The sequence below is a fragment of the Molossus molossus genome, unplaced genomic scaffold (assembly GCF_014108415.1).
Source record: "Molossus molossus isolate mMolMol1 unplaced genomic scaffold, mMolMol1.p scaffold_m16_p_1, whole genome shotgun sequence".
Classification (NCBI taxonomy): domain Eukaryota; kingdom Metazoa; phylum Chordata; class Mammalia; order Chiroptera; family Molossidae; genus Molossus; species Molossus molossus.
In genome coordinates this window covers 218,660,692-218,688,633 of record NW_023425344.1, presented here as the reverse complement: position 1 = coordinate 218,688,633, position 27,942 = coordinate 218,660,692, and the positions used below count along the sequence as shown (strand labels likewise).

At 39.5% G+C, this 27,942-nt stretch overlaps 1 protein-coding gene across 3 annotated transcripts; it reads left to right on the top strand.

Moving 5' to 3' along the window:
- Window positions 1–14: 14 nt before the first annotated feature.
- ZBTB25 (zinc finger and BTB domain containing 25) lies at window positions 15–27,942 on the top strand. 3 transcript variants are annotated; one of them, XM_036254108.1, is made up of 4 exons: window positions 15–48; window positions 899–1,057; window positions 16,825–17,004; window positions 21,438–22,647. In XM_036254108.1, exons 3-4 carry the CDS (start codon window positions 16,832–16,834, stop codon window positions 22,570–22,572), a joined length of 1,308 nt encoding a protein of 435 aa, XP_036110001.1. In that variant the 5' UTR covers window positions 15–48; window positions 899–1,057; window positions 16,825–16,831; the 3' UTR covers window positions 22,573–22,647. The 3 variants fall into 3 exon arrangements, with proteins under 3 accessions (XP_036110001.1, XP_036110008.1, XP_036109992.1); XM_036254115.1 differs by lacking the exon at window positions 15–48 and adding an exon at window positions 27,305–27,942 and having other exon boundaries at window positions 432–1,057; window positions 21,438–22,381; XM_036254099.1 differs by lacking the exon at window positions 15–48 and having other exon boundaries at window positions 432–1,057.

Sequence of the window (27,942 nt, the reverse complement as noted above, 5' to 3'; positions counted from 1 at the left end):
CGCCCCTCCCGCATGGAGGAGCCGGCCGGCCGCCGCGGCGGCGTCTGGGTAAGCGACGCGGCCCGGCCCCTGTGGGCTGCTCCAGGCTCAGTCCCTCCCGCCGCGAGCCGCTGGGGGCGGCGGCGGCCTGCAGCTGCGCCAGTCGCGGAACAGATGCAAGTAGCTGGGGAGAGGGGTGTTTTTGGTCCGTTTTACATGTCAATCAGGGCAAGGAGGAAAATGGCAACCGCGAGTGAGCGCTGGTGCGAGGATGCCCAGAGCCGCCTTCACTGCGCGCACAAGGCCGTTGTCGGGGCCTGACGCAGGCTAGGATCGCTCGCGAGGACGCCTGCTGCAGGCTGGGCTGCGACCCCGCACAAGCCCCGACTGGCGTTTGGCGTTCCGCGGGCGATCGCGCCGACCCCTCTTGCGAGTGGGCGGGTTTCCAGGTGCAGCCTGCCAGAGGCCAATGTCTTCCCTCTCCCTTCCCACCCCCATTTGTGATTACTTTGTTTCTAGAGCAGGAAGTACCCCTCCCGTCCCATAATTCATTTCTTTCTTTTTTCAGATTATATTAATCTCATTCTAAGCATATCCAGTTTTTCTTAAAGTCTGCCCCATTTATCACTTCCTTCCCTAGCTAGCGCTCATTTGGAGAAAGCAATCTGTTTTCAAGCTGTTTAAGCAGCCCCTGGCACTGTACCTGGAACTTGACAGCAGCTAACATGTTTCATAAATTAACGCCGGGTTCCCCTCCAGGGATTAAAGTTGGCATTCATTTTCTTGAGAATCGCGTCTTTTTGGTGATGCTATTCGTTATCACAGGATTTTGCCAAGTGTAAAGTACACTTTGTAATCTCAGATTTTAAAGCTAAAAGGGGCTTTATAGAAAATGCAGTTCATCCCTCTTATTTTACAGATGAGGACACCCGGCCAAAAGAGCAAGTGTGTAACTTGATTGAGGTCCTGCACCTCTTGAGTAAGCGGACTCAAGGTCTCCGGACACCTTGGTCGCTGTGCTGTCTACCACACCAGGAGTGCAATGCCAGTAACCCACTCACTATAGAGACTGTCAGAGGTGATTATACTTGGCTTGATCCAGATTCTTGAGAAATTAGACTTTGCCAGTGTGTGATAGTTTTGGTATTTTAAGAAATGGGGTTGGCACTATTTCTAGACGAAATAGAATGGCTATGATGTACTTTGAAGCTCAACCCACGCCCTTACCCCCATAAAACCTTGTTCTCTGCAAGAATAACCAACATTTGCAGCGTTGGTTGCTTCCTTAAGGTTAAGACATCAAAGCCCTCTTTAGCAATCTGGATATGTTTTAATTAAGAGTATACTGTTAATCCATTATCAGACATAAGCTCTTTAATAGGGAACAAAACAATGATGGGATAGGACATGGAATAGATTAGTACTGATGGCTGGGAGGTTATCAGGAAGCAGTGAAACGTCACAGGGACGGTCAGCAAAAGAGGAGGGAGGGATCTCATAGGACCTGCTACACCTTTTTGCCCAGCCCTGCCCTGAATATCTTATTTGGAGGTGGTGAAGATGGATTCTTCTTAGGTTTGGTTGCTGTTAATTATTAAGTACCTGCAATGGCTAGCTGCTTTCATAGATGAATTTCTTATACCTTCCAAAAGGAGGTAGTATTGTCTCCATATTACAAACAAACAAGGAAACAGGCTGAGAGAGATTCACTTGGCTTCAGTGTTGCAGCCATTTGCAGTAAAATTCAAGCCTAGATCACTTATTTCCTGAGTCTAGTCTGTGCTCTTTTGCACAGACTATATCTCACTACCACTTCAAGCCAGGAAGGGGATGAGAGAAATCGCCTGTGGCTGATTTATTGGCGCCTGTGGTTGCCCAGAGAGGCTGAGCAGGACTTTCAGCTGCCCTCTGTGCCTTAGAAAGTGGAGCTGTGTGCTTCCACCCTATCTCCTGAGGGGAATACGAAGGAGCCAGGCTGTCTAGCTCTGGGGAGGAGGGGCCCAAGTGCCTTGGCTGTAAAATATCCTGGTGAGGGCTGTGCTGGGAAGTGTTGCATAATGCACTCCCCACCACTGAACCAAAGTGATTTATTTACTGTGGTCTGTAGGTGCTGCTTGACCATCTTGTAAGAAAAACTTGTCCATTTTAGTAATAACAGGGCCAGAAAAGAGTTGGGAGTTTTATATTATTGCAGAGATGTCTTTTTTCTTTTCTTGTCTTACAAAAGTGCAGGTGCTCTTATCTTGATAAATTATAAAGTACTTCTGCACCACTTCCTGTGCTCCCCTTCTGCTTATTTATTGCAAATTGCATGTGAACTTCAGTCTTTTGATAAAAGAACGCTAATGAAAATACTACTTCAGTTTATAGTTGCTAGCACAGGCTGTGGAATCAGACCTAACTTTTGATCCCCACTTTATACCACTTGCTAGTTATGTGTCCTAAATCTTGGTTTTCCTCATTTGTAAAATGGAAAGAAGAACACATATAGTCACAGTCAGGATTAAAAGAGATAATGTACACAGAGCACTTAGCACAAGGCCTTGCACATAGTATTTACTCGTTACAGTAGTTATTGATAATAACTAGAAGAGTATTATTCCCTCTAGGATAGGAAAGATATTATCGCTACTTAAACTTGCTTAGGGAGAGTGGAGTAAGAGGAAATAAAGTGTTTGAAGCAACCATCAGTTTCAGGGTTATTGACTGAATTTATTAATACTTCTGCTTTCCCTTTGCTAGCAGGAATTTTTCTTTTAATCTTATCTTTAGAAAAAGTGTTTGTAGTGTTGTTATTTTTGGAATCTTTCTAATTTACCTCTTCCCTGGTTACAAATCAATATACAATGACTTTTTGTTCCTTCTGAAAAACTAGACACTTTAAGCAAAGGGTCTCATTAGCCCATGTGGATAATGTGTTTGTGGAACGTTCTGTGGCAAAGGAAGTATTGGTTTACTTATATTCAGAAGTTATAATCACTCTTGTTTGTACTGTGTTCTAGATCTGTACTAGCACTGTTGTTTTCCAGCTTTCTCCCGTCCTTTTAGTACCTTATTTTTTTCTTTCAGAGATGCAGTCTTTTTTTTAGTAGACTAAGAAGAATCTTTTCCTTTCCTTCACAAGATTCTGATTTTTTTTTAAGGTCCACTAGCACTTTGCACTGACTGGTGTTAGCATTTTTGTTTGCCTAGTGCTGTGGCTTTATCAGGCATCCCACATGTTGGTTAGATGGGGGTTAGAGATGTGGTATAGGCTGGCTGTGTCTGCCAACAGGCAGGAGGCCCCAAACTAACGTTTCCTTGTTCCGTTAAAAGTTTTTAGAGCATAACTCTCTTCCTGTATCATCTACCATGTCTGCTTCCTGCCCTCTTCTGTAATATTCTCAGTGATTTTTATAAGCTGATGCCTAGAATTACTGCAGATCTTACCTCAACCATTATTTTCAGATTTGGAATTTCTACATCATTTTAAGAAATTATGAAAATAGGTGTAATAGTGTATGAGAGTAAATATCTCTTTTTCCTAAATATTTTTTAAAAAGAAGTCTAAAAATGGTATGTTCCTTCTCTTCCCCCATTGCCCATCTTACTAGTTCGGGAGCACTTTTGTTTCTTAATCTGGCTAATTTTTTAGTTTAAAGTTACAATGAGAATTAGAATTGTTGATTTTTGTTCACTTAATGTAATTGGTATAATTCCCACATTTTGAGCACTTCTTGTGAAGTTGTTTTGTTTTCTCTGTAATTTTAGAGTGTGAAATATTTTCTAGAGTTTCTTTGTCCCCTCTTTTTCCAGTGCAGTAGCTCTTTACTGAGGTATCTTAGAAATGCCTGCGGAGGTTTTTAAAGAAGAATCTGTGCTTCATCAGCAACAATTGCATTTGGGTTAGTCTGGAGCAGGACTCAGGCAGTACAACTGTACATGAAAAGTTTTATAATACAGTCGGCAATAAGAGCCACTATTCCAGGATAAAATTACTTCTGCAAACATTCTCTAGGTTATACCTTCACAAAATCATGTGAAAGTATCATTAAAAGTTAAGATCATTGTATAAAATCTTTTATCATGTGGCAGTTTGAATATCTCTGCTTTTACCTTTGCATTTATAGCTATGAATGAGTATCTCAAAATAAGCTGTACACATTCTTCTGCCAACTTTCCTGTCTTCTTAATGATTTATAATAAAGGCACAGTGGTAGGAACCACAGAGAAAATACCTAAGACTATTTGTTTTCTACAGAAACAAATGACGCACTCCTTTTTTTTTTTGTTTTTAAGATTCTTACAGCTTGAGAGCATGAAAGGCTGTGTATTCCAGGACATCGTTCTGGCTACCAGTGTAACTAATACAATAATTTTTTTTTTTTTTTTAAATCCTCACCCGAGGACATTTTTCCATTTTTTGTTCAGGACTGGGAGGAAGAGAGAGAGAGAGAGAGAGAAATATCGATGTGAAAGGGACACATCGAGTGGCTGCCATCCACATGACTAACCAGGGCTGGGGACAAACTGCAACTGAGGTATGTGCCCTTAGCAGGAACCGAACCCAGGTCTCTCTGGACCGCAGGCCGACATTCTAACCACTGAGCCAAATCGACCAGGGCCTAATACAATACATTTTTTAAAAAAATAAATAAAAATAAAAAATATTGAATATCAATCAAACTTTGATTTAAACAAATGTAGATACTGGTATAAAGCTGTTCTAGTTTACTTAATTTGAACTAACCCAGAGTTACTGCAATCTAATAAATAAAGGCTTTTGTAGTCTCTTAAATATCAGTGCTAACCCTATTGTAATATAAATACCACTTTGATGATAAATAAAGCATTTTAAGATGTAGCACTTATATTTTTGGCTCTAGTGTTTGTAAATATAAGAAAATGATAAATTATTTTTCTGTTTGTTTGTTTTTTTTATCATCCTCACCCGAGGACATTTTTCCATTTTTTGTTCAGATAGAGTGGGAGGGAGAGAGAGGAAGAGAGAGAGAGAGAAACATCGACGTGAAAGGGACACATCGAGTGGCTGCCACCCGCACAACCAACCAGGGCCGGGGACAAACTGCAACCGAGGTACGTGCCCTTAGCGGGAACCAAACCCGGGTCCCTCCGGACCACAGGCCGATGCTCTAACCGCTGAGCCAAACCGGCCAGGGCTAAATTATTTTTCTGCAGTCTCTCTTACGTTTAAAAAACTTCTATCAAAAATCTCAAATGTAGCCCTGGCCGGTTTGGCTCAGCGGTTAGAGCGTCGGCCTGCGGTCCTGAGAGACCCGGGTTCGGTTCCCGCTAAGGGCGCGTACCTCGGTTGCAGTTTGTCCCCGGCCCTGGTTGGTCGTGCGGGTGGTGGCCACTCGATGTGTTCCTTTCACATCGATGTTTCTCTCTCTCTCTCCCTTCCTCTCCCTCCCACTCTACCTGAACAAAAAATGGAAAAATGTTCTCGGGTGAGGATAAAAAAAAAAAAAAAAAATCTCAAATGTAGCTTCTAAGATCTTTCTGTATGCATAAGAAACTTTGTTTACATACTAGAGAAAATAAAATTGATGACCAAAGAAATGATGAGCAAAGGCTACGTAAAACGCCTAGTTAATAACTTGCAAAGTAGGTTGCATTAGAAAGTGTTCTTAGTAACTTGGTGATGGATTGTCTTTATTTTTATTTTTTTATTTTTTTATTTTTTTAATCCTCACCTGAAGATATTTTTCCATTTATCATCAGATAGAGTGGGAGGGAGGGGGGATGGAAGAGAGAGAGAGAAAAAGAGAGAAAAACATCAATATGAGAGAGACACATCGACAGGCTGCCCAACCAGGGCCAGGGATGAACTGCAACCTTGACTGGAATTGAAACCAGCCATGGCTATTTTTATTTTTTAAAATATATTTTTATTGAGAGAGAGAGGAAGGGAGAGAGTGAGAGAGAGAGAGAAAGAGAGAGAGAGATAAACATCGATGAGAGAGACATACCAGTTGGCTGCCTCTTGCACACCCTCCACTGGGGATTGAGCCCACAACCTGGGCATGTGCCCTGACCAGGAATTAAACCAGGACCTCTCAGTCCATGGGGCAACACTCAATCCACTGAGTCACACCAGTGCAGATTGTCTTTATTGACCTGAGGTAAAATCTGGTTATGTTACCTTCAAACATCAAAGGCCTATTGTGCAAGCAGGTTTGAATGAACCTAGTGTATATAAGCTGTGGGTTCTTTTTTTTTTTTTTTTTAACAAATCTGAATTTGTTTCATTTCATAAACTTGGAGAACTTATCCCTTTATTTCATTCAGTGTATTTGTAAAATCTGTCATCAGTAAATATGTTGAAAGTTCCAGAAGGGAATTTTGAAGAAAAGGCATTGAGTTTATAGTCACACTTGAATTAAAGTACTACCAACATCATCTAATAGCTAGTTGTTTGATTTCGGGTACCTTTCCCACCCTCTCTGAGCCTATAGTTCTTCAACCATAAAATGGAACTAACTTAGTACCTGTTTTGTTACCGCACAGTGTCAGAAAAATATAATGTAGGACAGATTTCTCAAAATGTGGTCCTTGGAGGTTCCTGAAACCCTTTCAGTGGGTCTACAAGTATCTCTCTTTTGCAAGGCCAAAATCTTGTAATGTACATAAACCAAAACATGGCAGCAGAAGTATAGAAAAGAACCCAGCTATATTTTTTAAAGCCACTTATTAAAAAGGACTACAAAATATAAAACAATGCCACCCTTCTCACTTTGAAAATACTTTTTTTTTTTTTTTTAGTACTCACCCAAGGATACTTTTTTTCATTTATCTTCAGATAGAGTAGAAGGAATGAGAGAGAAACATTGATATGAGAGAGACACATCGACTGTTTGCCTCCCACATGACCCTGACCAGGGCCGGGACTGAACTGCAACCGAGGTACGTGCCCTTGACTGGAATGGATGGAACCTGTGACTCTTTGGTCTGCAGGCTGATACTCTAACCACTGAACCAAACCAGCCAGGACAAAAAATACATATTTTGGGGGGAAGGGGGAGTATTATTTATGTTAATATATAGTGAGTTTATTGTTATTTTAAATAAATTTTAAAAATTTTCTCACTTTTAATTTCTCATATAGTAACTGTTGGTAATCATAACCCATATGAACAATGGCTCTTCCCAGTCCATAATACTTTTCTTTCTTTTTTTAATTTTCTTTTTCTTGATTTATTTTAGAGAGGAAGGGAGAAGGAGAGAGAAAGAGAAACATTGATGAGAGAGAACATCAATTGTATGCCTTCTACATGCCCCTCACTGGGGATTTGGCCCACAGGCATGTGCCCTGACCAGGAATCGAACCAGCGACCTGTTGGTGCATGGGTCAATGCTCAACCAATGAGCCACACCGGCCAGGCCATAATACTTTTCTTAAGGGTGTAAATGGATTTTGAGACCATTAATATTGCTGATAAAGGGTGATGGCTGAGTAGTTCCTATTAAGATTAAGAATTATAAAATAAAAGTTTATAGTTTTATTGAGATATAAACTATAACTTGAAAAAAAAAGTTTTAAAACTACCAAATTCTCAAGTGACAGAATGCCGGCAGAAACTGCAGTGAAGTCTATGCTTGGAAGAAGGGAGTAACAGTGGGTAGATTTTCATTTTTTTGGCTTTTATCCTGAGAGAAGGCCCCATTTGGTGACATGAGGGGATGGCTAAATCTGGGATAATAACCTGTAATATTTGCTTGAAGAATAGAGGACAGAGTTCAGAGTGACCACACAGTTGGAAAGTAAGCAGGGAAACCCTAGAAAGGATGAATAGAAGAGCTAAATACTGTATATAAACTTATATACTGTATATAAACTTAGCTAGAATCTCTTGCCAACCTTTAAACTTATACATGTGTTGAACAGCCTTCAAACAGCACAGCTAACACTGAAAAATCTGGACTGTAGGGAGGCAGAACTTGGAGTTTAAGTCCAGCCTAGTTAGTTAACTGCAAAAACATCAGTACTCTTTGGAAGAATGTTACAGAATCTAAAGCCTTTACTATAGTAATCACAATGTCTAGGGTATTATCCAAAATGACTACAAATATAAGAAACAGGAAGTTATCACCCTAATTAATGGAGATTGACCCCAAGATGACAGAGATCTAAAGCAGCTGTTATAACTGCATATGGATGTAAAGCAAAATAAGGTGGTAATGTGTGAACAAATAAAAAATCTCAGCAGGGAAATAGAAACTAACAAAAAATAGATGAAAAATTTTGACCTGAAAATAAACTATCTGTGATAAAAAAAATTCACTGAATGGGTTTAATAGATTAGAAATGATGAAGTCAGTGAACTTGAAAATAGATTATTATAAATGATCTGAAGCAGAAAGAAATAAGTATAAGTGAAATTTCTCTAAATTTCAACACTCTATGTTAGCATTAGGGATTATTACTCTAGGTTTCTTTCAAGGCTTAAACTCACCTCTTCCCTCTGCATGTGGACTGTCTTCTGAATTGTAAATGCCATCTAAAGGAATACTTATGAATTCTCTCTCCTCATATGCACCATTTCTACTCCATCATTAGGAAAAGAAAGTCCTCTTTTCTCCATGGTTATCTGCTGTGCTTATAACTGTTGATTGCATTCCTCTGGCTTCCAGAGGTTCTACTCTAGCGTGAAAGTTATCTTTAGTCTGCAGCATCCTCAATGTCCTATCCTGTTTGTACCTACCCCTTATGGCCCTGCTTTCCATCATCACCTTGCAGTCAGATATTTTGCCCTTGCTGTTTTCTCAGACTGTTTTCGGAGGTCACCAGAGATCTCTTGGTCACGTACTTGAGGGTGTTCTAATAGGCCTCATCTCCATGTTTCTCTGCAGCATTTTCCGTCATTGCCACCTCCTCTTGTCAAGGTTCTCACCTTTCCTTCACCTCCCTTATCTTACCCAATGACAGTGTGTTTTCTTATTTTTCCTGTCTTCCTTATTGTGTCTTTTCTGTGTTATTCAAGGATTTATTTTTAGCTTTTTTTAATCTTATTTTACTCACTAGTTCCATTCACTACTGGTAACTTCAGCCTTGTCATTTCAGAGGACCTCTCCCTCTCCAGCCCTGCTCTCTCTGGAGCCCCAGACCAACATATTGTCTCTTCACTGATCACTAAACATTTGTACTCAGATGTCCTAAAGTGAACACCTTGAACTCACAGTGTCCAGAGTGAAACTCGTCTCTTATCAAGCTTGTTTCTATGCCTTTTTGGCATTCTGAGACCCTGCCTTTATGTCAACACCTAGCACGTGGCTGTTATTCTGCAAATATGATCTGAAGGAATGAACAAAATCTTCTAGTTACACAAGCTGGAATTCTGAGACTCACCTTTGACTTGATCTTCTCTTTGGCTGACCAAATCTGCTGCCAAGTCATGTCAGTTCTAACTCTGGTGTACCTCCTATTCTTTCCTTCATTTGCATCATTACTTGGGTATTCCAGTAGGCTCCTTGCTGGTTTTTATTTCTCCATGTCTTTCCCTTGCTAATCTTTTTTTATATATTGCACTAATCCAACCAATCTTTTTTTCCTTTGGTTAATCCTCACCTGAGGATATTTTTTCCCATTTATCTTCATATAGAGTGGGTGGGAGGGAGAGAGAGAGAGAGAGAGAAACATGGATGTGAGAGAGACACATCAACTGGTAGCCTCCCACACGACCCCAACCAGGGCTGGGACCGAACTGCAACTGAGGTACATGACCTTGACTGGGAATCAAACTCAAGACCCTTTGGTGCTGATGCTCTGACCACTGAGAACACCAGCCAGGGCAAGACTGATCAGTCTTGGTCCGAAGCCTAATGATGGTGGTGATGACTGCTACTTACTGAACATTTACTAAGGGCCCACTATTTTTTTTTCTCTATTGATTTTAGAGAGAGAGGAAGGGAGGGGAGAGAGAAGAACATTGATGAGAGAGAACATTGATTGGCCGCCTCCTGCATGCTCCCCACTGGGGATTTGGCCCATAACCTGGGCATGTGCTCTGACCTGGAATCGAACTGGTGACCTCTTGGTGCATGGGTTGATGCTCAACCACTGAGCCATAGCAGCTGGGCACGGGCCCACTATTTCTACGTGCTTATATGCATCATATTATTAAATCTATATAACAACCTTTGAGGTAGATACTGTAATTATCCATATTTTATAAGTGAAACAGGCCCAGAGAGTGGTGTGTTGTGAAGACCACACAGCTAAGTGGCATAGCGGGGATTTTAATCCAAACTGTCTGATTTCAGAGGTTAAGCTTTAACTACTGCACTGTTCTCCTTCACAGAAAACATCTTAACACAGTTCTCCATTTCAAATACCTTTTATTTTTTTATTTTATTGTATTATTATTTTTTTTTAAATTTTTTTATTTTTTATTATTATTTTTTTATCCTCACCCGAGGACAATTTGCATTTATCTTCAGATAGAGCACTAGGGAGAAGGGTGGAAGAGAGAGAGAAACATCGATGTGAGAGAGACACATTGAGTGGTTGCCACCCACACAACCCCAACTGGGGCCAGGGACAAACTGCAACCGAGGTACGTGACCTTAGTGGGAACTGAACCTGGGACTCTGGTCCACTGGCCGATGCTCTAACCGCTGAGCAAAACAGGCCAGGGCTCAAATACCTTTTAGTTTTACATTCAGTACCCTCTGTGATCTGACCCCATCTCTTGTTTACTTTTGTTTTTTCTGTGCTAAACTGAATTCTTCAGTTATCCATTTATTTATATATATGTTACTCATTCTGTCTTTTTTTTTGCCTGCAATGCTATGTTCACCTTCTGCCTATTCATCTAAATCCAGTTCAGATGGCTTATTTTCCATTGGGTCACCAGTTATTAATCTCCCCCTCATATAATATGTTCTCCGAACTGCTCTATGGCACTTGTCACTTCATGTTGTAATTACTGTGTTTCATCTGCCCCTTTAGCCTGCAATTTTCTAGATTGTAGCATCTATGTAATTTTTTCTGTCCCTGTGCCTTGTGCCAAGCATGCTTTCAGATATTTTTCTTTACTAAATTTCTCTTCAATAAATAATATGTTTTTTCAGTAAGTGAATTTAACTGTTACAGACTATTAACCACAAGATTTTTCTATATGTGGCTTTTTAGTGTGCTACTTTCATTTTCATATGGTTCAATAGTTCATTCTATTAATGTAATATATATATATAAAGAACTGGTAAAAAATGTTTATGATCTGAGAGGGTTTTTTGGAGACAGTTTGTAAGGCTAGTTTAAGGTACTTCAGTTTGATCCATTTCATTGAATCTAAGACATGTTTTTCACATACTGAAATCTCCAATATAGAATTTTATTTATTTATTTATTTTTTTAGTCTCCCTGTAAACTGATGGTGATTTAGAATTAGAGAAATGTGTTCAATATAATAAATAATGGATTTTTAAAAAAAATTTTATTTTCCTTTATTGATTTTAGAGAGAGAGGAAGTGAGAGGGAGAGATGGAGATATCGATGAGAGAGAACACTGACTGGCCGCCTCCAGCATGCCCCCCTCTGGGGATCGGGCCCACAATCTGGGTGTGTGTCCTGATGGGGAATCAAACCGGCGACCTCCTGCTGCATGGGTCGATGCTCAACCGCTGAGCTACACCGCCGAACTAAATAATGGCTTTTGATTAAATGGCCTTCTGGAACAATACCCACAATTTGGATTTTGTTTATATTCTTAGAGGTAGTCTCAAGTCTCTGTAGGTTTTGTAATTTTTTTTTTTCCCATTTTTTTGTTCAGATGGAGCGGGAGAGAGAGAGAGAGAGAGAGAGAGAGAGAGAGAGAGAGAGAGAGAAACATCGATGTGAAAAGGACACATCTAATGGCCGCCACCCACATGACCCAACCAGGGCTGGGGACAAACTGCAACCAAAGTACATACCCTTAGCAGGAACCAAACCCAAGTCTCTCTGGATCGCAGGCCAATGCTCTAACCACTGAGCCAAACCAGCCAGGGCAGGTTTTGTCATTTTCTTATTTCTTTTTTTTTTAATCCTGACCCGAGGATATTTTTCCATTTAATTCCAGATAGAGTGGGAGTGAGGGAGAGAAAGAGAGAGAAACAAAGAAGTGAAAGAGACACATCAGACACATCTACTGGCTGCCTCCCATAAGACCCCGACCTCGACCAGGACCAGGGTCAAACTGCAACTGAAGTAGATGCCCTTGACCGGAGTTGAACCTATGACTCTTTGGTCCACATACCAACACTCTAATCTCTGAACCAAACCAGCCAGGGCTATCTTGTTATTTCTTATTTCATTACTATTTAAAGCAGTGGTTCTCAACCTTCCTAATGCCGGACTCTATTTATTTATTTATTTAAATCTTTACCTGAGGACATTTTTCCATTTTTTGTTCAGATAGGGTGTGGGGAGAAAGAGAGAGAGAGAAACATCGACGTGAAAGGGACACATCAAGTGGCTGCCACCCACACAACCCAACCAGGGCCGAGGATAAACTGCAACCAAGGTATGTGCCCTTGCGAGAACCGAACCCAAGTCTCTCTGGACCGCAGGCCAACGTTCTAACCGCTAAGCCAGACCAGCCAGGGCAGTGCCGGACTCTTTAATACAGTTCCTCATGTTATGGTGACCCCCAACCATAAAATTATTTTTATTGCTACTTTATAACTGTAATTTTGCTACTGTTGTGTGTTAGGTGACCCCTGTGAAAGGGTCATTCGACCCCCGAAGGGGTTGCGACGAACAGGTTGAGAACCGCTGATTTAAAGGATTTTAAAATGAGAATGTAAGGGGTAAGAGTTTTTTTGTTTGTTTTAACTGGGGGAAGAAAAGAGGAAACACGTTTGAATAAGTAGGATTTTAGCCCTGGCTAGTGTGGCTCAGTTGGTTGAATGTTGTTCTATACATCAAGAGGTCACCAGTTCGATTCCCAGTCAGGACACTTGCCCGGGTTGTGGGCTTGATCCCCATTAGGGGGCGTACAGGATGCAGATGATCTGTTTTCCTCTCTCCCTTCCTCTCTCTCTAAAAAAAAAGAATACGATTTTAAAAAAATAATGTATGAATGTAAAATTAAGCAGGTTTTAGTATTCCTAAAGTACAATATTTATAAAAATTTAAAACATGCAAAACAATAGCATACCTTCTTAAGGGATATATACATATGCTATAATATTGTGGCAAAATATAGGAGAGTTATAAACATCAAATTCAGGATGTTGGTTACTTTTAGAAGCAAGGTGAATGGGTGGATAGAATGAGGAGGAAGATGCCAGGGGTTCTCTACCAGGTTTATAAGGTTTAGGGGTAGGTGGTTATTAGTTACATTGTTTCCTGTACCTACTTGTCTCTTGGAAATATAATTTTTAAAAATGAGGGGAAGCCCTGGCTGGTGTGGCTCAGTTGGTTGTAGCATCGTGCTGTACATGGAAAGGTGGGTTCAATTCCCTGTTGGGGCATATACCCAGGTTTCAGGTTTGATCCCCAGTCCAGGTGCATGCAGGAGGCAACCAATCAATATTTCTGTCTCACATCAATGTTTCTCTCTCCCTCCCTCCCACTCTGTCTGAAAATCAATGGAAAAGGATTTAAAAAAAAAAGCATGATTAAAAAATAAGTAAATAGCCCTGGCCAGTTTGGCTCAGCGGTTGGAGTGTCAGCCTGCGGTCCAGAGAGAGCCAGGTTCGGTTCCCGCTAAGGGCACGTACTCGGTTGCAGTTTGTCCCCGGCCCTGGTTGGTCGTGCGGGTGGCAGCCACTCGATGTGTCCCTTCACATCGATGTTTCTCTCTCTCTCTTCCTCTCTCTCTCCCTCCCGCTCTATCTGGACAAAAAATGGAAAAATGTCCTCGGGAGGGAGAGAGAGAGGAAGAGAGAGAGAGAAACATCGATGTGAAGGGACACATCGAGTGGCTGCCACCCGCACGACCAACCAGGGCCGGGGACAAACTGCAACCGAGTACGTGCCCTTAGCGGGAACCGAACCTGGCTCTCTCTGGACCGCAGGCTGACACTCCAACCGCTGAGCCAAACTGGCCAGGGCTAAATAAACATTTTAAAAAGCACATTTACTCAGGTGTAGAATTAAAAAACTTTTTTAAAATAAAAAATGAGCCTGGCCGTTGTGGCTCAGTGGTTGAGCATCGATCGACCAAGAGGTTGCCAGTTCTATTCCTGATCAGGGCACATGCCCTCGTTGTGGGCCAACTCCCCAATGGGTGGCATGCAGGAGGCAGCCAGTTGATGTTCTCGCTCATCATTGTTTCTATATCTTTCTCCCTCTACCTTTCTCCCTCTCTAAAATCAATAAAGAAAAAAATATTTTTTTTAATGAGGGGAAAAGGAATACATGGAGGTATATATTATGATATAAAACTTCCATAAAAGGTTTTGGTTTTTTTTAAGTTTAAATAGTATTGTGTGTCGTCCCCCCCCCCCCACACACACACACACACTTAACTCCTTACTCCCTAGTTTCCCTCCCAGAAGAAAATTTTACTCCAGATATTCCTGAGGCTTCCCCGGGGTGCCTTGATGTGTAATCTGGCCTGTTCTCTGGGCTCCTCCAGATTGTGTGTCATGTTCCCCGGGAGGTAGAGAGAGAGGACATTTGAATACTGGAATCCAGGCCTGAGTTTGAATCCCCTGCTCTGCTGCTTAATAGTAGTGTGACCTTGGGTAAATTAATTCTCTGTGCTGATTCAGTTTCTTCATATGTAAGATTCACTGAATATTCCTTTTCTCATAGAGCTGTACTGAGAATTAAGTCAGTGAACAATTGCTTGACACAATAGTAAGCTCTATATAGTGTTAGCTATTTTTATTATATTATCAATCACTCAGCTGTCTGCTGCTCAAGCTACTGCCAATGTCCACACAGCTAACCTCACATTCTAATCACTGACCTCCTTACCCTTTGGTCTCTGGCTAGGAAGGAAACTTCCTTCTCTTTTTAGGGTCTGCTTTTTTTTAGAAGAGGTTCTCTCAGCTCCCCCAGTGATGCCTTCTTCCTAAAGCACCAGGGTTCTCTGTACAGTTAGGGTGGAGAAGATGGTGAAGCACAGCCTCCCACCTCTCTGGAACCATAGCACTCTTTTTTTTAAAAATATGTTTTTATTGATTCTTTACAGAGACGGGAAGGGAGAGAGAAAGAGAGAGAAACATTAATGTGAGAATTGATTAGCTGCCTCCAGCATGCCTCCTACTGGGGATCGAGCCCACAACCTGTGCACGTGCCCTGACCAGGAATCAAACTGGGGCCTCTCGGTCCATGGGATAATGCTCAGTTCACTGAGCCACACCGGCCGGGCTGGAACCACAGCGCTCGAAAATGTCCTTGTACTCACACTAGACTTTTCTGCCAGAATTCTTTTGCATGTTCTTTGTCATGCATGATTTTTCCCCCTGAGACCAGTGCACCCATCCTGCATTCTACTTCCTTCATGACTCTACATACTTGTATGTGTCTGAGTGCAGCTAAGATCAGGGTTTAGGTTCTTTCCCATCGGGCTCCCAGGCCCCATGTAAATCAGAGGATGTGGCTTGACATCTATTTTTAAAATATGTTTTTATTGATTTTTAGAAAGGAAGAGAGAGGGACAGAGAGATAGAAACATCAGTTGGCTGCCTCCTGCATGCCCCCTCCTGGGGCTCAAGCCTGCAGCCCAGGCATGTGCCCCAACTGGGAATCAAACCTGTGACCTCTTGGTGCATGGGTTGAAGCTCAACCACTGAGCCACACTGGCTGGGCTTGACATCTATTTTAGGGCTCCTCACCTTACTGTGATAACTTTCCCAAACACTGTGTGATGCTTAGGAGGCCAGTGTCCTCCTAAGGAACAGTGACAGCTCTAAGGATCTCTAAGGAACAGTGACAGCTCTAGCCCAGCCAGGACACACTGTTATCTTATTAACAAAGTGCTTTTCACATAACTAATCTCATTTAGCTCTGAGGCAGGGATCAATATCATTCCCATTTTCCAGTGAGGAAAACTGAAGACTAAAAACATTGTGTTTGTATAGATAAAAGTAGACAGGCCTTCCTTTTGCTCCTATATCACTTATACTAAGCTGCCTTTTTACCAGATGATAAAAAAAACCCCACAAATATTTATGGTTTCAGCAGAGTAGATACTGATTGTCATATTAGGAGGATTTAATGTTAGCTAGGTTTGGGGTGAAATTAATAGTATAGAAAAGTATTGACCACTATGCTGTACAGCTGAAACTAATGCAAAATTTATATATTTATATACACACACACATACATACACACACACATATGTATACATATATATGTGTGTGTGTGTATATATATATATATATACAGAGAGAGAGAAACATTGATTTATTATTGCACTTATTTATGTATTTATTGGCTGATTCTTATATGTACCCTCACCGGGGATCCAACCCACAACCTTGGTGTATCAGGATGATGCTCTAACCAACTGAGCTACTCAGCCAGGGTAATACAATATAATGGGATGTAAACTATAATTGAAAAAAAAAAATGTTGCCCAGTTGGTTGGAGCATCGTCTCATACACCACAAGGTTTTGGGTTTGATTCCTGGTTAGGACACATACCTAGGTTGTAGATTCGATCCTTTGTTGTGCAGGTACAGGAGGCAAACCATTTGATGTTTCTCTCTCATATCAATGTTTCTCTCTCTTTCTTTCGCCCTCTCCTCTAAAATCAATAAAAACATATCCTTGGGTGAGGATTAAAAAAAAAGAAGATGGTTGAATAATTTTATTTAAATTTACATATCCTTGTACTCTGTAGGTTTGTGTGAACTGTAGTCAATTTTGTATTTAAAAAATCTTTATATTGTCTTTTTTCTTAGAGCCACAATGGACACAGCTAGCCATAGCCTTGTCCTTCTGCAGCAGCTGAACATGCAACGAGAATTTGGTTTTCTGTGTGATTGCACAGTTGCTATTGGAGATGTTTACTTCAAAGCCCACAGAGCAGTGCTTGCTGCTTTTTCTAACTATTTCAAGATGATATTTATTCACCAAACAAGGTAAGGATGTGCTTTTGTAAATCAGAAGAGTTTTATTTATTTACTTTTTCTTTATTTTTAGAGAGAGAGGAAGGGAGAGGGAGAGAGAGAAACATCGATGAGAGAGAACATCGATTGGCCGCCTCCTGCATGCCCCCCACTGGGGATTGGGCCTGCAACCTGGGCATGTGCCTGGACCGGGAATTGAACCAGCGACCTCTTGGTGCATGGGTCCAGGCTCAACCACTGAGCCACACTGGCCGGGCCAGAAGAGTTTTAATATTTTGGTATATATGAACCTTATTATAACATCATTTGGGGGATTCTTTGTTATGGGGGTCACCATAGGAAAAAAAATTTTGTAATATATATTCTTTTTACATATCAGTAATTAAATACAGTGTGAAGGATCCATGATAGAAGATAAGAATAAAGACAATAATGGCTCAAATTTATAGAAGGCTTATTCTCTACCCAAGCACTAAGTATTTACCTGATGTAAATTCTGTTGTCCATACTATTTTAGAGAAAAGGAAATTGAGACTCAGTTGTTATGTAACTTGCTCATCCAGGATTATACAGCTAATAAATTAGACTCAAATGAAGATCTGTGCTCTTAAAGGTCTGTGCTCTTAATCACTAAGTTGTTGATTTCTATTCCATAACACTTTCATAGCAAGGTTTCAGTGTCTTAATTCTACCCACCTTGTTATATTCCATATTACAGTTCAAAGGCTATTTGTTTCAAATATTTTTTTCGAAAAGCTTTTTTGAAATTAGGTTACCCTAACATGATAGGTATGTAGGGAGAGGGCTGGGAAATGGTGTTCAGATTCTGAGTTCTTGGTGAAGAATAGTTTTACCCCATTCTAGGTTGAAAGTGATAGAACAGTCTGTGTTATTTTTAAAGGACCTTACATGAAATACTTAGGATCCCAGCTTTAATTATACTTAATTTTTTAAGTTAGTTTTTTCTCTCTCTTTTTTTTAATCCTCACCCAAGGACATTTTTGCATTTATCTTCAGATAGAGCGGGAGGGAGAGAGAGAGGAAGAGAGAGAGAGAGAAACATTGATGTGAGAGAGACACATCGACTGGTTGCCACCCACACAACCCCAGCCAGGGCTGGGGACAAACCACAACTGAGGTACGTGCCCTTAGCAGGAACCAAACCTGGGTCTCTGGTCCACAGGCCAATGTTCTAACTGCTGAGCCAAACTGGCCAGGGCAGTTTTCTCTCTTTTTCTAACTTCTCACTCGAGGATGTATGTGGTTTTTTTGTTTGTTTGTTTTTTTCTTATTGATTTTGAGAGAGAGAGAGAGAGAGAGAGAGAGAGACATCAATGTGAGAGAGAAACATTGATCATTTACCTCCCATATGTGCCCCAACTGGGGATCAAACCTGCAACCTTTTGGTGTACGAATGATACTCCAACCAACTGAGCCACCTGACCAGGGCTCGGTTATACATTTTTTAAATTGTTCATTCATTCAACACTTACATGTCAGGCACTGTACTAAACCCCAGTAACAGATAAGTTATAATCCCTGCCCTCAAGAAATGTATAGTCCAATAGAGAGGTAATGCATGTAAAGAAAATGATTACAGTGTAATTTCTCTCTGTGCCTCAGTTTTTTTCTCTGTAAAACACTAGAATGGTGTACCCACTCATGGTGTTGAGAAGATTAAATGGATTAATAATATAAAATGCTTAGAACAGGAGCTTTGCACTGTTAGCTGCTGTTATTAATAATTAATGTGGTAAGTCTGTATTAGTAGTATTGTACAAGGTAGAGTGGAGTGTCAGCAGCTCTATTTTGAGAAGGTTGGAACAGGTTTTACAAAGGCCCTGAATCTTAAAGGATTAGTTGTTTTTCAGATGTAGAGGAATGCAAGAAAGTTCATTGAAGACAGAGGAAAACATGCAGATATAAACCAGGCTAGATCAGAATGATTGGAATGTATGGCACAAAGTGGAGAGGAGGTTAGAGTGGGGGACAGGTAATGGGTAGTATTTTCTGCCATGCCAAAGAATTTCCTCTCTGACTAGTGTCAATGTAGAAACTAGATTAGAAGCACTACCTTCACATCAGTCTTGTCTGAGAGCTATGAATTGGTTCAGCTCTCATGATACTTATTGTGTACCAGGCATCTTGCTAAAGTAAGTCCAGGAGATACAAAGGTGGCAGCCTGCTATATGTTATCTGTTGAGCAACTAAAAATCCTCAGTTAACAGAGCTCTGTACTGATATAAAAAGCACCTGCCACAGACTGTGAAAGTGGGTGGGTCAGAGCTAAGAGTGAAGTCCAGGAGGGAAGCCCAAGATATCAGGACTACAGAAGTGGATTGTCAGCATGCTGACACCCAGTGCTTTCTGATGCATTCATACAAGTTTTGCTTCTGGGAAGTAAGTCCATTGACTGATTCCATTATTCCTTGACATCCAACACTTTCCTCAGGTTGTCTTTATCCTAATTTTTCAGGGTGTTTCTTGACTTCCTGTCACAGAGTTACTTCCATCTGTTGTCTGAATTCTGGATTCTTATGTAAAAAATGGGCGTGGGAGTTATTTTAAACTTTTCAAAGTTATCCCTGTATTTTATTTGTGATTTAAAGAGTAGATGTATTGCCCGTGTGGCTTAGTGGTTGTGCGTTGACCCATGCACCAACAGGTTGCTGGTTCGATTCCCAGTCAGGGCACATGCCCAGGTTGTGGGCCTGATCCCCAGTGGGGGGCATGCAAGAGGCAAGCCAATTGATATTCTCTCTCATCAATGTTTCTATCTCTTTCTCCCTCTTCCTTCCTTTCTCTCCTAAAATCAATAAAGAAAAAAAATCTTAAAGAGTAGATATTAATATAGTTTGGAAGACAAAATATGGTTAGCATAATTTAAATTCTAAATATTACCAATTTCACCAATATGATCATATTGACCAATGTCACCCCAATACATTTAAAAAATATAAAAAATAAATTACTGCCCTGCCTGGTTTGGCTTAGCAGTTAGAGCATTGGCCCGCAGACCAAAGATTCACGTGTTTGATTCTGGCCAAGAGCACATACCTCGGTTGCGGTTCGCCCCTGGCCCTGGTCAGGGTCGTGTGGGAGGCAGCCAATCGATGTGTCTCTCTCACATTGATGTTTCTCTCTCTCTTCCTCCACTCTATCTGAATATTTGGAAAAAATATATCCTTAGGTGAGGATTAAAAAAAATAATAATAAAAATAAATGACCAATTTCAATACACCCTTTAACATATTTAAATATGTTTATTGTGATAAAATATATATAACATAAAATTTGTCATATTAACCATTTTTTGTTGTTGTCAATCCTTAACCAAGAATATTGTTCCATTGCATTTTATAGACTGGAAGGGAGGGAGGGGGAAAGAGAGAGAGACAGACAGAAACATCGGTGTAAGAGAGACACATTGATTAGTTGCCTCCTGCACATGCCCCCACCAGGGCCAGGGATCGAACCTGTAACCCAGTACGTGCCCTTGACTGGGAATCAAATCTGTGACCCTTTGGTGCATGGGCTGTCGCTCTACTGAGTCACACCAGCTAGGGCATATTAACCATTTTTAATTGTACAAGTCAGTGGCATTAATTATATTCACAGTGTTGTGCAGCCATCACCACTATTTATTTCTAAAACTTTTTATTACTCCAGAAACTTTATCTAAGTAATAACTCCTCAACCACCACCACCACCACCACCACCACCACTCCTACAAGCTCCTGCTAATCTCTAAATTACTTTCTGTCTCTATGAATTTGCCTATTCCAGATATTTCTTATAAGTGGCATCATATAAAACTTATCCTCTGGTATCTAGCTTATTTCATTTAGCATGTTTTCAAGGTTCATTCATAGAGCTAGCATGTGTCAGAACTTCATTCTGTTTTATAGCTGAATAATATTCCATTGTATATATGTGCCACATTGTGTTTATCCATTCGTCTGTTGATGGACACTTGGGTTGTTTCTATCTCTTGGCTAATGTGAATAATGCTGTACTGAACATTGGTGTATGGGTATTTGTTTGAGTCCCTGTTTTTGGTTCTTTTGGTTATATACTCAATAGACTGTGAAGTTCCTTAAGAGCAGGGTACCTATTTTATTTGTAATTTTTCTTTTTTTTTGTAATTTTTCTACTCTCTGACAGCCAGTATCACTTAGAAGTCACTACATAAATGTTGAACTAATCAGAATATCTGTCTGTTTTGTAACTTTAGGCAGTAGATTAGATACGTGAAGAATGGTTGCTGAGCCATAAAACTGGTATCCAATGAAAGTTTAAACTTTTGTTGCTGTGTTCCATCAAGGCAGATTGCTAAGTTTAAACTTCTTAGGAAGAAATTGCTTTATCCTAAGACTGTATACTGTTAACTAAAAGGCCAACTAGGTTGTTTCATTTTGTGTGGATCTGTTTTTTGTTTTTAACAGTGAATGCATAAAAATACAACCAACAGATATCCAACCCGACATATTCAGCTATTTGTTGCACATTATGTACACGGGGAAAGGGCCAAAACAGATTGTGGATCATAGTCGCTTGGAGGAAGGGATTCGATTTCTTCACGCCGACTACCTTTCTCACATTGCAACTGAAATGAATCAAGTGTTCTCACCAGAGACTGTGCAGTCCTCAAATTTGTATGGTATTCAAATCTCAACAACCCAAAAAGCAGCTGTCAAACAAGGGCTGGAGGTCAAAGAAGCTCCTTCCAATAACAATGGAAACAGAGCCGCTGTCCAGAGTGACCACCCCCAGTTGCAGCTTTCTCTTGCTATTGGGCTGGATGATGGCACTGCTGACCAGCAGAGGGCCCGTCCTGCTGCCCAGGCCTTGGAGGAACACCAGAAGCCTCCAGTGTCCATCAAGCAGGAGAGATGTGACCCAGAATCTGTGATCTCCCAAAGCCACTCCTCATCCTCATCAGAGATGACAGGTCCCACTTTCACAGAAAGTAGTATCAAAATTCACTTATGCCATTACTGTGGAGAACGTTTTGATTCCCGTGGTAACCTAAGACAACATCTCCATACGCATGTGTCTGGATCTCTCCCATTTGGTGTCCCTGCTTCCATTCTGGAAAGTAATGACCTTGGTGAAGTGCATCCACTTAATGAAAATAACGACACTCTTGACTGCCGCAGGCTCAGCTCCTTCATTGTCAAGGAGAATGAGCAACAGCCTGACCACTCAAACCGCGGTACCACTGAGCCTTTGCAGATCAGTCAAGTGTCTTTGATCTCCAAAGACACAGAGCCAGTAGAATTAAACTGTAATTTTTCTTTTTCAAGGAAAAGAAAAATCAGCTGTACCATCTGTGGTCATAAATTTCTCCGAAAGAGCCAATTGCTGGAACACATGTATACACACAAAGGTAAATCTTACAGATACAACCGATGCCAAAGGTTTGGTAATGCATTAGCCCAGAGATTTCAGCCATATTGTGACAGCTGGTCTGATGTCCCCCTGAAAAGTTCTCGCTTGTCGCAAGAACAGTTAGACTCATCTTGTGCCTTAGAGTCAGAGCTCACACAAGAAAATGTGGACACTATCCTAGTTGAGTAGCAGTTCCTCTTTCAGAATTTTTATATCAATTCTGACAAAATTTACATGCATTTTTATTCATAAAATATTTTCCTCGAGTTTTAGTGACTTTGTTTTTTACCATTTATCCATAGTTTTAACATTGTATATATTAGGTCACCTTATTGTAAGATATTAATTCATGGCTATTAAAATAACCTTCATCGAGGACTGTGAACTTTTTCATAAATTCGCAATTTAGAAAACAGAAATCATTGTAGTAATATGGAACTTTAGAGTAAATAGTTATATATAGAATTTGTAAGTTTTTCCAGGTTGTAGAATCAGTAAAATCAAATTAATATGAAGTAAATGAAATATTTTTAAAGAATATTTTAGACTGGTACTTTTGGCTAACATTTCACATGCATAAGCTCCTATGAGAATTATGTAAAAATATTTTCGCCATATAGGAAATTAGTAGTTATTTTAATGTATAACTATGTTATATATAAAAAATTATTTGAAGCATAGCTATACCAAATCATGAGCAGTTTTAAAATTATGTTTTACTTACTAGATCTGCAACATTTTACATGGCTTTTATTTTTCTTTTAACATTGTGCGCATACCTCTTTTTTTTTTGCATTTATCTTCAGATAGAGCGGGAGGGAGGGAGGGAGGGAGGAAGAGAGAGAGAAACATCGATGTGAGAGAGACACATCGAGTGGCTGCCACCCACACAACCCCAATCAGGGCCGGGGACAAACCGCAACTGAGGTACATGCCCTTAGGGGGAACCGAACCTGGGACTCTCTGGTCCACGGGCCAAGGCTTTAACCGCTGAGCCAAATTGGCCAGGGTTCATACCTCATTTTTAATAAAAAATATTTTAGTTCAAAATGAGAGAAAAGGAGAAGAGTCAGACATAAAAAATCCTAAAGAGAGTAACAATAAGGTACATACACATAGATGAGCATACAGAGACAGAGATTTGGATAGATCTGCATAGACTAACACCCCAGTGTTGTTAACTTAATCTAATGTTTTCTTAAAGACCGTAAGAACAACTGGAGATTTTTTCTATGGCTAGAGGTTTCCATGAGTTTAAGAAGGAAAATGTTAAAACTACATATTATCTTTATACCCTCAGTGTCTGAGGATTTTCTAGGCTGCCTGAATTAATTTTCTAACAGTCCTTGAAAAGTAATTTTTCAGTGACAGTTTTCACTTTTTTCTGGTCCATAAAACCAGCAGAGTAGATAGAGTCAATGTCCTAGAACTATGTTTAAAATCTGTGGTAGATTTTTCTCTGTGAATAAACTTTTAACTCCCTTTTATAGTGATGAAACTTATAAAACTAAAACCCCAGAAAAATTAAAATTGATATACTAAATGATAGATTCTACTGTTCTGTGTAGCTGGGAAATAGCTGATCAAACCTCACCACAAAGGATAGATCTAAATTGTTTCTGTAATGTTTATCTAATACTAGATGGTCAAGAATAACAAAAGAGAAAGGTTTCAAAACAGCCTTATCTTTTTTGTGTACTGCTCTGTTAAATACTAAGCCTCACAGATATTTTAATAAATCTGATAAACTTGGGTTGTGAGGCATAGAATTTAACGGCATACAAAAACTTTTTAAATATTCTTTGTGACTGCACACTCTGAGGTCATTTCCTGACACCATCAGAGTTTAGTTAGGAGGGACCTCAAAGAGCAGGTAATACAGCTCATTCTAAAGGTGCACAGGTTTCCTCTGGGTAAATTGAGGTTAGCTGAATTATGAAGTGGTAAGTTTTTCTTGAGGGTTGAATGAAGAAAACCACTGGGCATTGTCTAAAGCAGTAGAGTTTCTATCTTAGTGCTTTAAAAAAAATTTTTTTTTCCTTTATTGATTTTTAGAGAGAGAGGAAGGGAGAGGGAGAGATAGAAACATTGATGAGAGAGAACATGGATTGGCTGCCTCCTGCGTGCCTCCCACTGGGGATCAGGCCCACAACCTGGGTGTGTGCCCTGATGGGAAATCAAACCGGTAACCTCTTGGTGCATGGGACGACACTCAACCACTGAGCCACACTGGCCAGGCCATAGGGTTTCTACCTTAGACAAGTGAGTAAAGTCTCCTGGGTTCAAGACTGATATGTGTTGAGAGAAAAATCTAACTAGGTATGGATATAGGATCAATTGTATTGGGAATGGTTAAAATAAATGTGTTGCTCTTTGGGGTCAGAACTTTTATCTAATTTTAACCTTAAATCATTTAATTAAATACTCTAACTCATACTGCCCTCAAACATTTCATCTCATAGGATGAACACAAATATTAGCATTGATTTTCATGTCTTTTAGACTATTCAGGAAATATATTCCCTAACCATCTTCAAGTAAAATTTTATTTTTTTCATTTTTATTGTTTCTCATAATTTTTCTGACTTTTCACAGTTCTTTACTACTTGCTCAGTCATTGGTCCTTGACACAAGAAGTTTGTATCTAAAGGGTGTGATTAGGGAATATATGAGTTGTGGGATTGTGCAGCAATTCAGGGCAACGTCTGGAGAAATGGTAAGAGTTTGCTTGTGGCTGATTGGCCATGGTAGACAACATTAATTTAAAGCAGAAATATATCTACATTTATTGGGTGTTGAGAAAATAGTGGTTAATTGTATTTTTATTCCTGTTCATGTAGTTCCTTTTAATATTAGGAATTCAAAGCAAATGTTCTTTCCTTAGTCTTCACAGTATTCTCTCTGTTTTAGGAAGTGGAAAAATGTTAACTCCATTTTATAGAAAAAAACAAATCCCCAAAGCTGGGTTCTGGAGAACCAGTGAACAGTGGTGTGGAGACTGACCCATTTCATTTTGTTTTCATTTGTTCAGCAGGCATATTTTTAAAATAACTGTTAGGACTAACACTGTGCCCTAAGTGTATTTTTTTAAGATAGGGATTCTCACTAAGAAAATCACTTTGTATAAAAAAGTGTTCTTCTAGCTAAGTCCTTTTTAGTGTTGACTAATCATCTTCAAAATGGAGCTAAAAATCTTAGCCATACAGAACAGTTTGCATAATTATTACCAAACTCTTAAAAACTGGAAATGCTATATAAACCTTAATCAGTGTATCGGGCAAATACTAAACAGACATTTTCCCCTTGGATTAGATTAGAATTTTCCTCTTCTTTCTAGATACTACTCATAGTTATTTCCTGGAGAAAAACAGACTGTATCAGTATTTGTCCTTTTTGGCCATATTGTCAGAACTCAGTATCTGATAAGTGTAGTCTGCCTTATAAGAAAACTAAATTTTCTTGATTTATGTTATTTCTCTTGAGATTATTATTTCCTATTCTGATTTTCTGCTTTCCCATCTGTAAATTAGATATAAGCAATCCCTACCTCACAGGGGTGTTGTGAGGATTTGTATTAAAATTGTTGTAAGCTCTTAGTATTATCGATAAAAACCAGCCATATAAAGAAAACTACATATATTCTGTAGCTAAATGTATTAACTTTAGTATTCCAACCCATATATTCTAGAACATCTTAAAAGCAGTCATATACTATGTAATACTCAATAATTAATTGACAAATTTCTTATTTTTATTTTTTACAAATACTCTAGAAACAACAGTGTTGCCAGAATTCCTGTTCTACTATAGTTTAATCATTAATATTTTTCTAAGACTTTACCAAGAAGTATATTAGTTCTTTTGCATTTCTGGAAATAAAACCTTGTCAATTTCAGCTTTACTGGAAGTTCTTCCAAAGGTATTGTTTACACCTAGGAAAAGGAAGAAAAGCAATGGTAAAAATATTTTTATTTCTTTGATGTAAGTTATCTAAAAAGTAGATGGGGACAATAAATAGATTGGGAATTATAACCATAATTCATTATGTTCTATTAAAATAGTATTGGAAAGGCTTCATTTAAAATAGAAGGAAATATATATTAATCATGGAAAAAAACCTGAAAATGTATAATTCTACTGATGTTTATTTGCACGGGCCTATATATTCTTGATGTTTAACTCAGATCATTGATAAGTATGAATTTTTTGTAGTAATTGAGGTAAGAGTAGGATACATGAGAAGTTTTCATAATGTAACTTGTGATTCTGTATGTTTTAAACTAAATGTAGTTCTATGGAATTTTATTAGAATTAATTTTTAAATTCCTGGAGTGAAATCTGTAAATGATTATTCTCTGCCGTACTTCTGTGTTTGTATGTTTGGACTTTTTGAAAACTGGTGAGATTACACAATTTCAAACCTGGATGTCTTAAATATAAGGAGTCCCACTCTGTGATTTTTGTCTTCAAGACCTTGAAGAATCCATTGTGCTTCAGTGTGTATTTGTGCACTTGATTACTTAGTAGATATTGCTCCAGTACAATTCACATTAACTGTTATCAATGCTTCTATTTTGTGCCAAATAAAGTTATTTATTCAGATTAGATAAGATATCAATTTAAAATACTTTCAAAGAAACTTGCATTTCAAAAACTTGTACAGGAAAAAAGGCCCACTGAAGAAATCTTCAAATACAAGTAACACATAGCAAAATACAGGAGACTGAAATCAAAAATACATTGTATGGTTAAACTCTTCCACCAAATGTACTATGAGTTTGCTTCAGAAACATTCTTTTAGAAAGTTTTTTATGGAGTAACAAGTGGATTTCATGTATTTTATCATGACAAATTAATGTGACTTAATCATAAACATAATCTGTTATTAGCTCAGCTTATAGAATGTGTTCTTATTTTACAGTAGAGTCTGCCAAATGTCTTCCTAGTATCCAGGTAAGTATTCTGTGCCAGGTGACATTTTGGATGTGTGATGCAAAAACGTATCAGGGAGTCCACTTTTATCAACCACAATCCAACTGAAATCTCTGGAAAGAAAGGTAATACCTAGTCATTTCCTAGAAGTTTCTTGCTTTGCTTCTGTCTTCCCTGTTTACTCCCTACTGTTTCTCCTCCAGTAACATAATCTATAACAGTGGGTCTCAACCCCGATGTATTAAGATTCTCCAGAGAAACAACCCAATAGGATGCGAGTGAGTGAATGTGTATGTGTGTGTATACCCCATGGTCCAGTCAGGTTGACGCATAATGAGAGAGAGAGTGATTGGTTCCTGACTGATTATAAGGAATCGGCTCACCCAAATATGGAGGCTGAGAAGTCCACAGATCTACATTTGACAAGCTGGAGACCCAGGTAAGCCGATGGTGCATTTCTAGTCCCAAAACCAGCAGGCCCACAAAGGCAGGAAAAGACCAATGTCCCAGCTAATAGTCAAGTAGAAGATCCCCTTACTCCAGCAGTTTTTAACCTTTTCATCTCATAGCACACATAAACTAATTACTAAAATTTTGGGACACACCAATAAATATATTTTTTGACAA

What these genes read in the sequence shown, in the direction of transcription:
- ZBTB25 (XM_036254108.1), top strand. Translation starts at nt 16,832, where the DNA reads ATGGACACAGCTAGCCATAGCCTTGTCCTTCTGCAGCAGCTGAACATG. An exon ending in ATATTTATTCACCAAACAAG is followed by an intron (nt 17,005 to 21,437) that starts GTAAGGATGTGC and finishes TGTTTTTAACAG; the next exon opens with TGAATGCATAAAAATACAAC.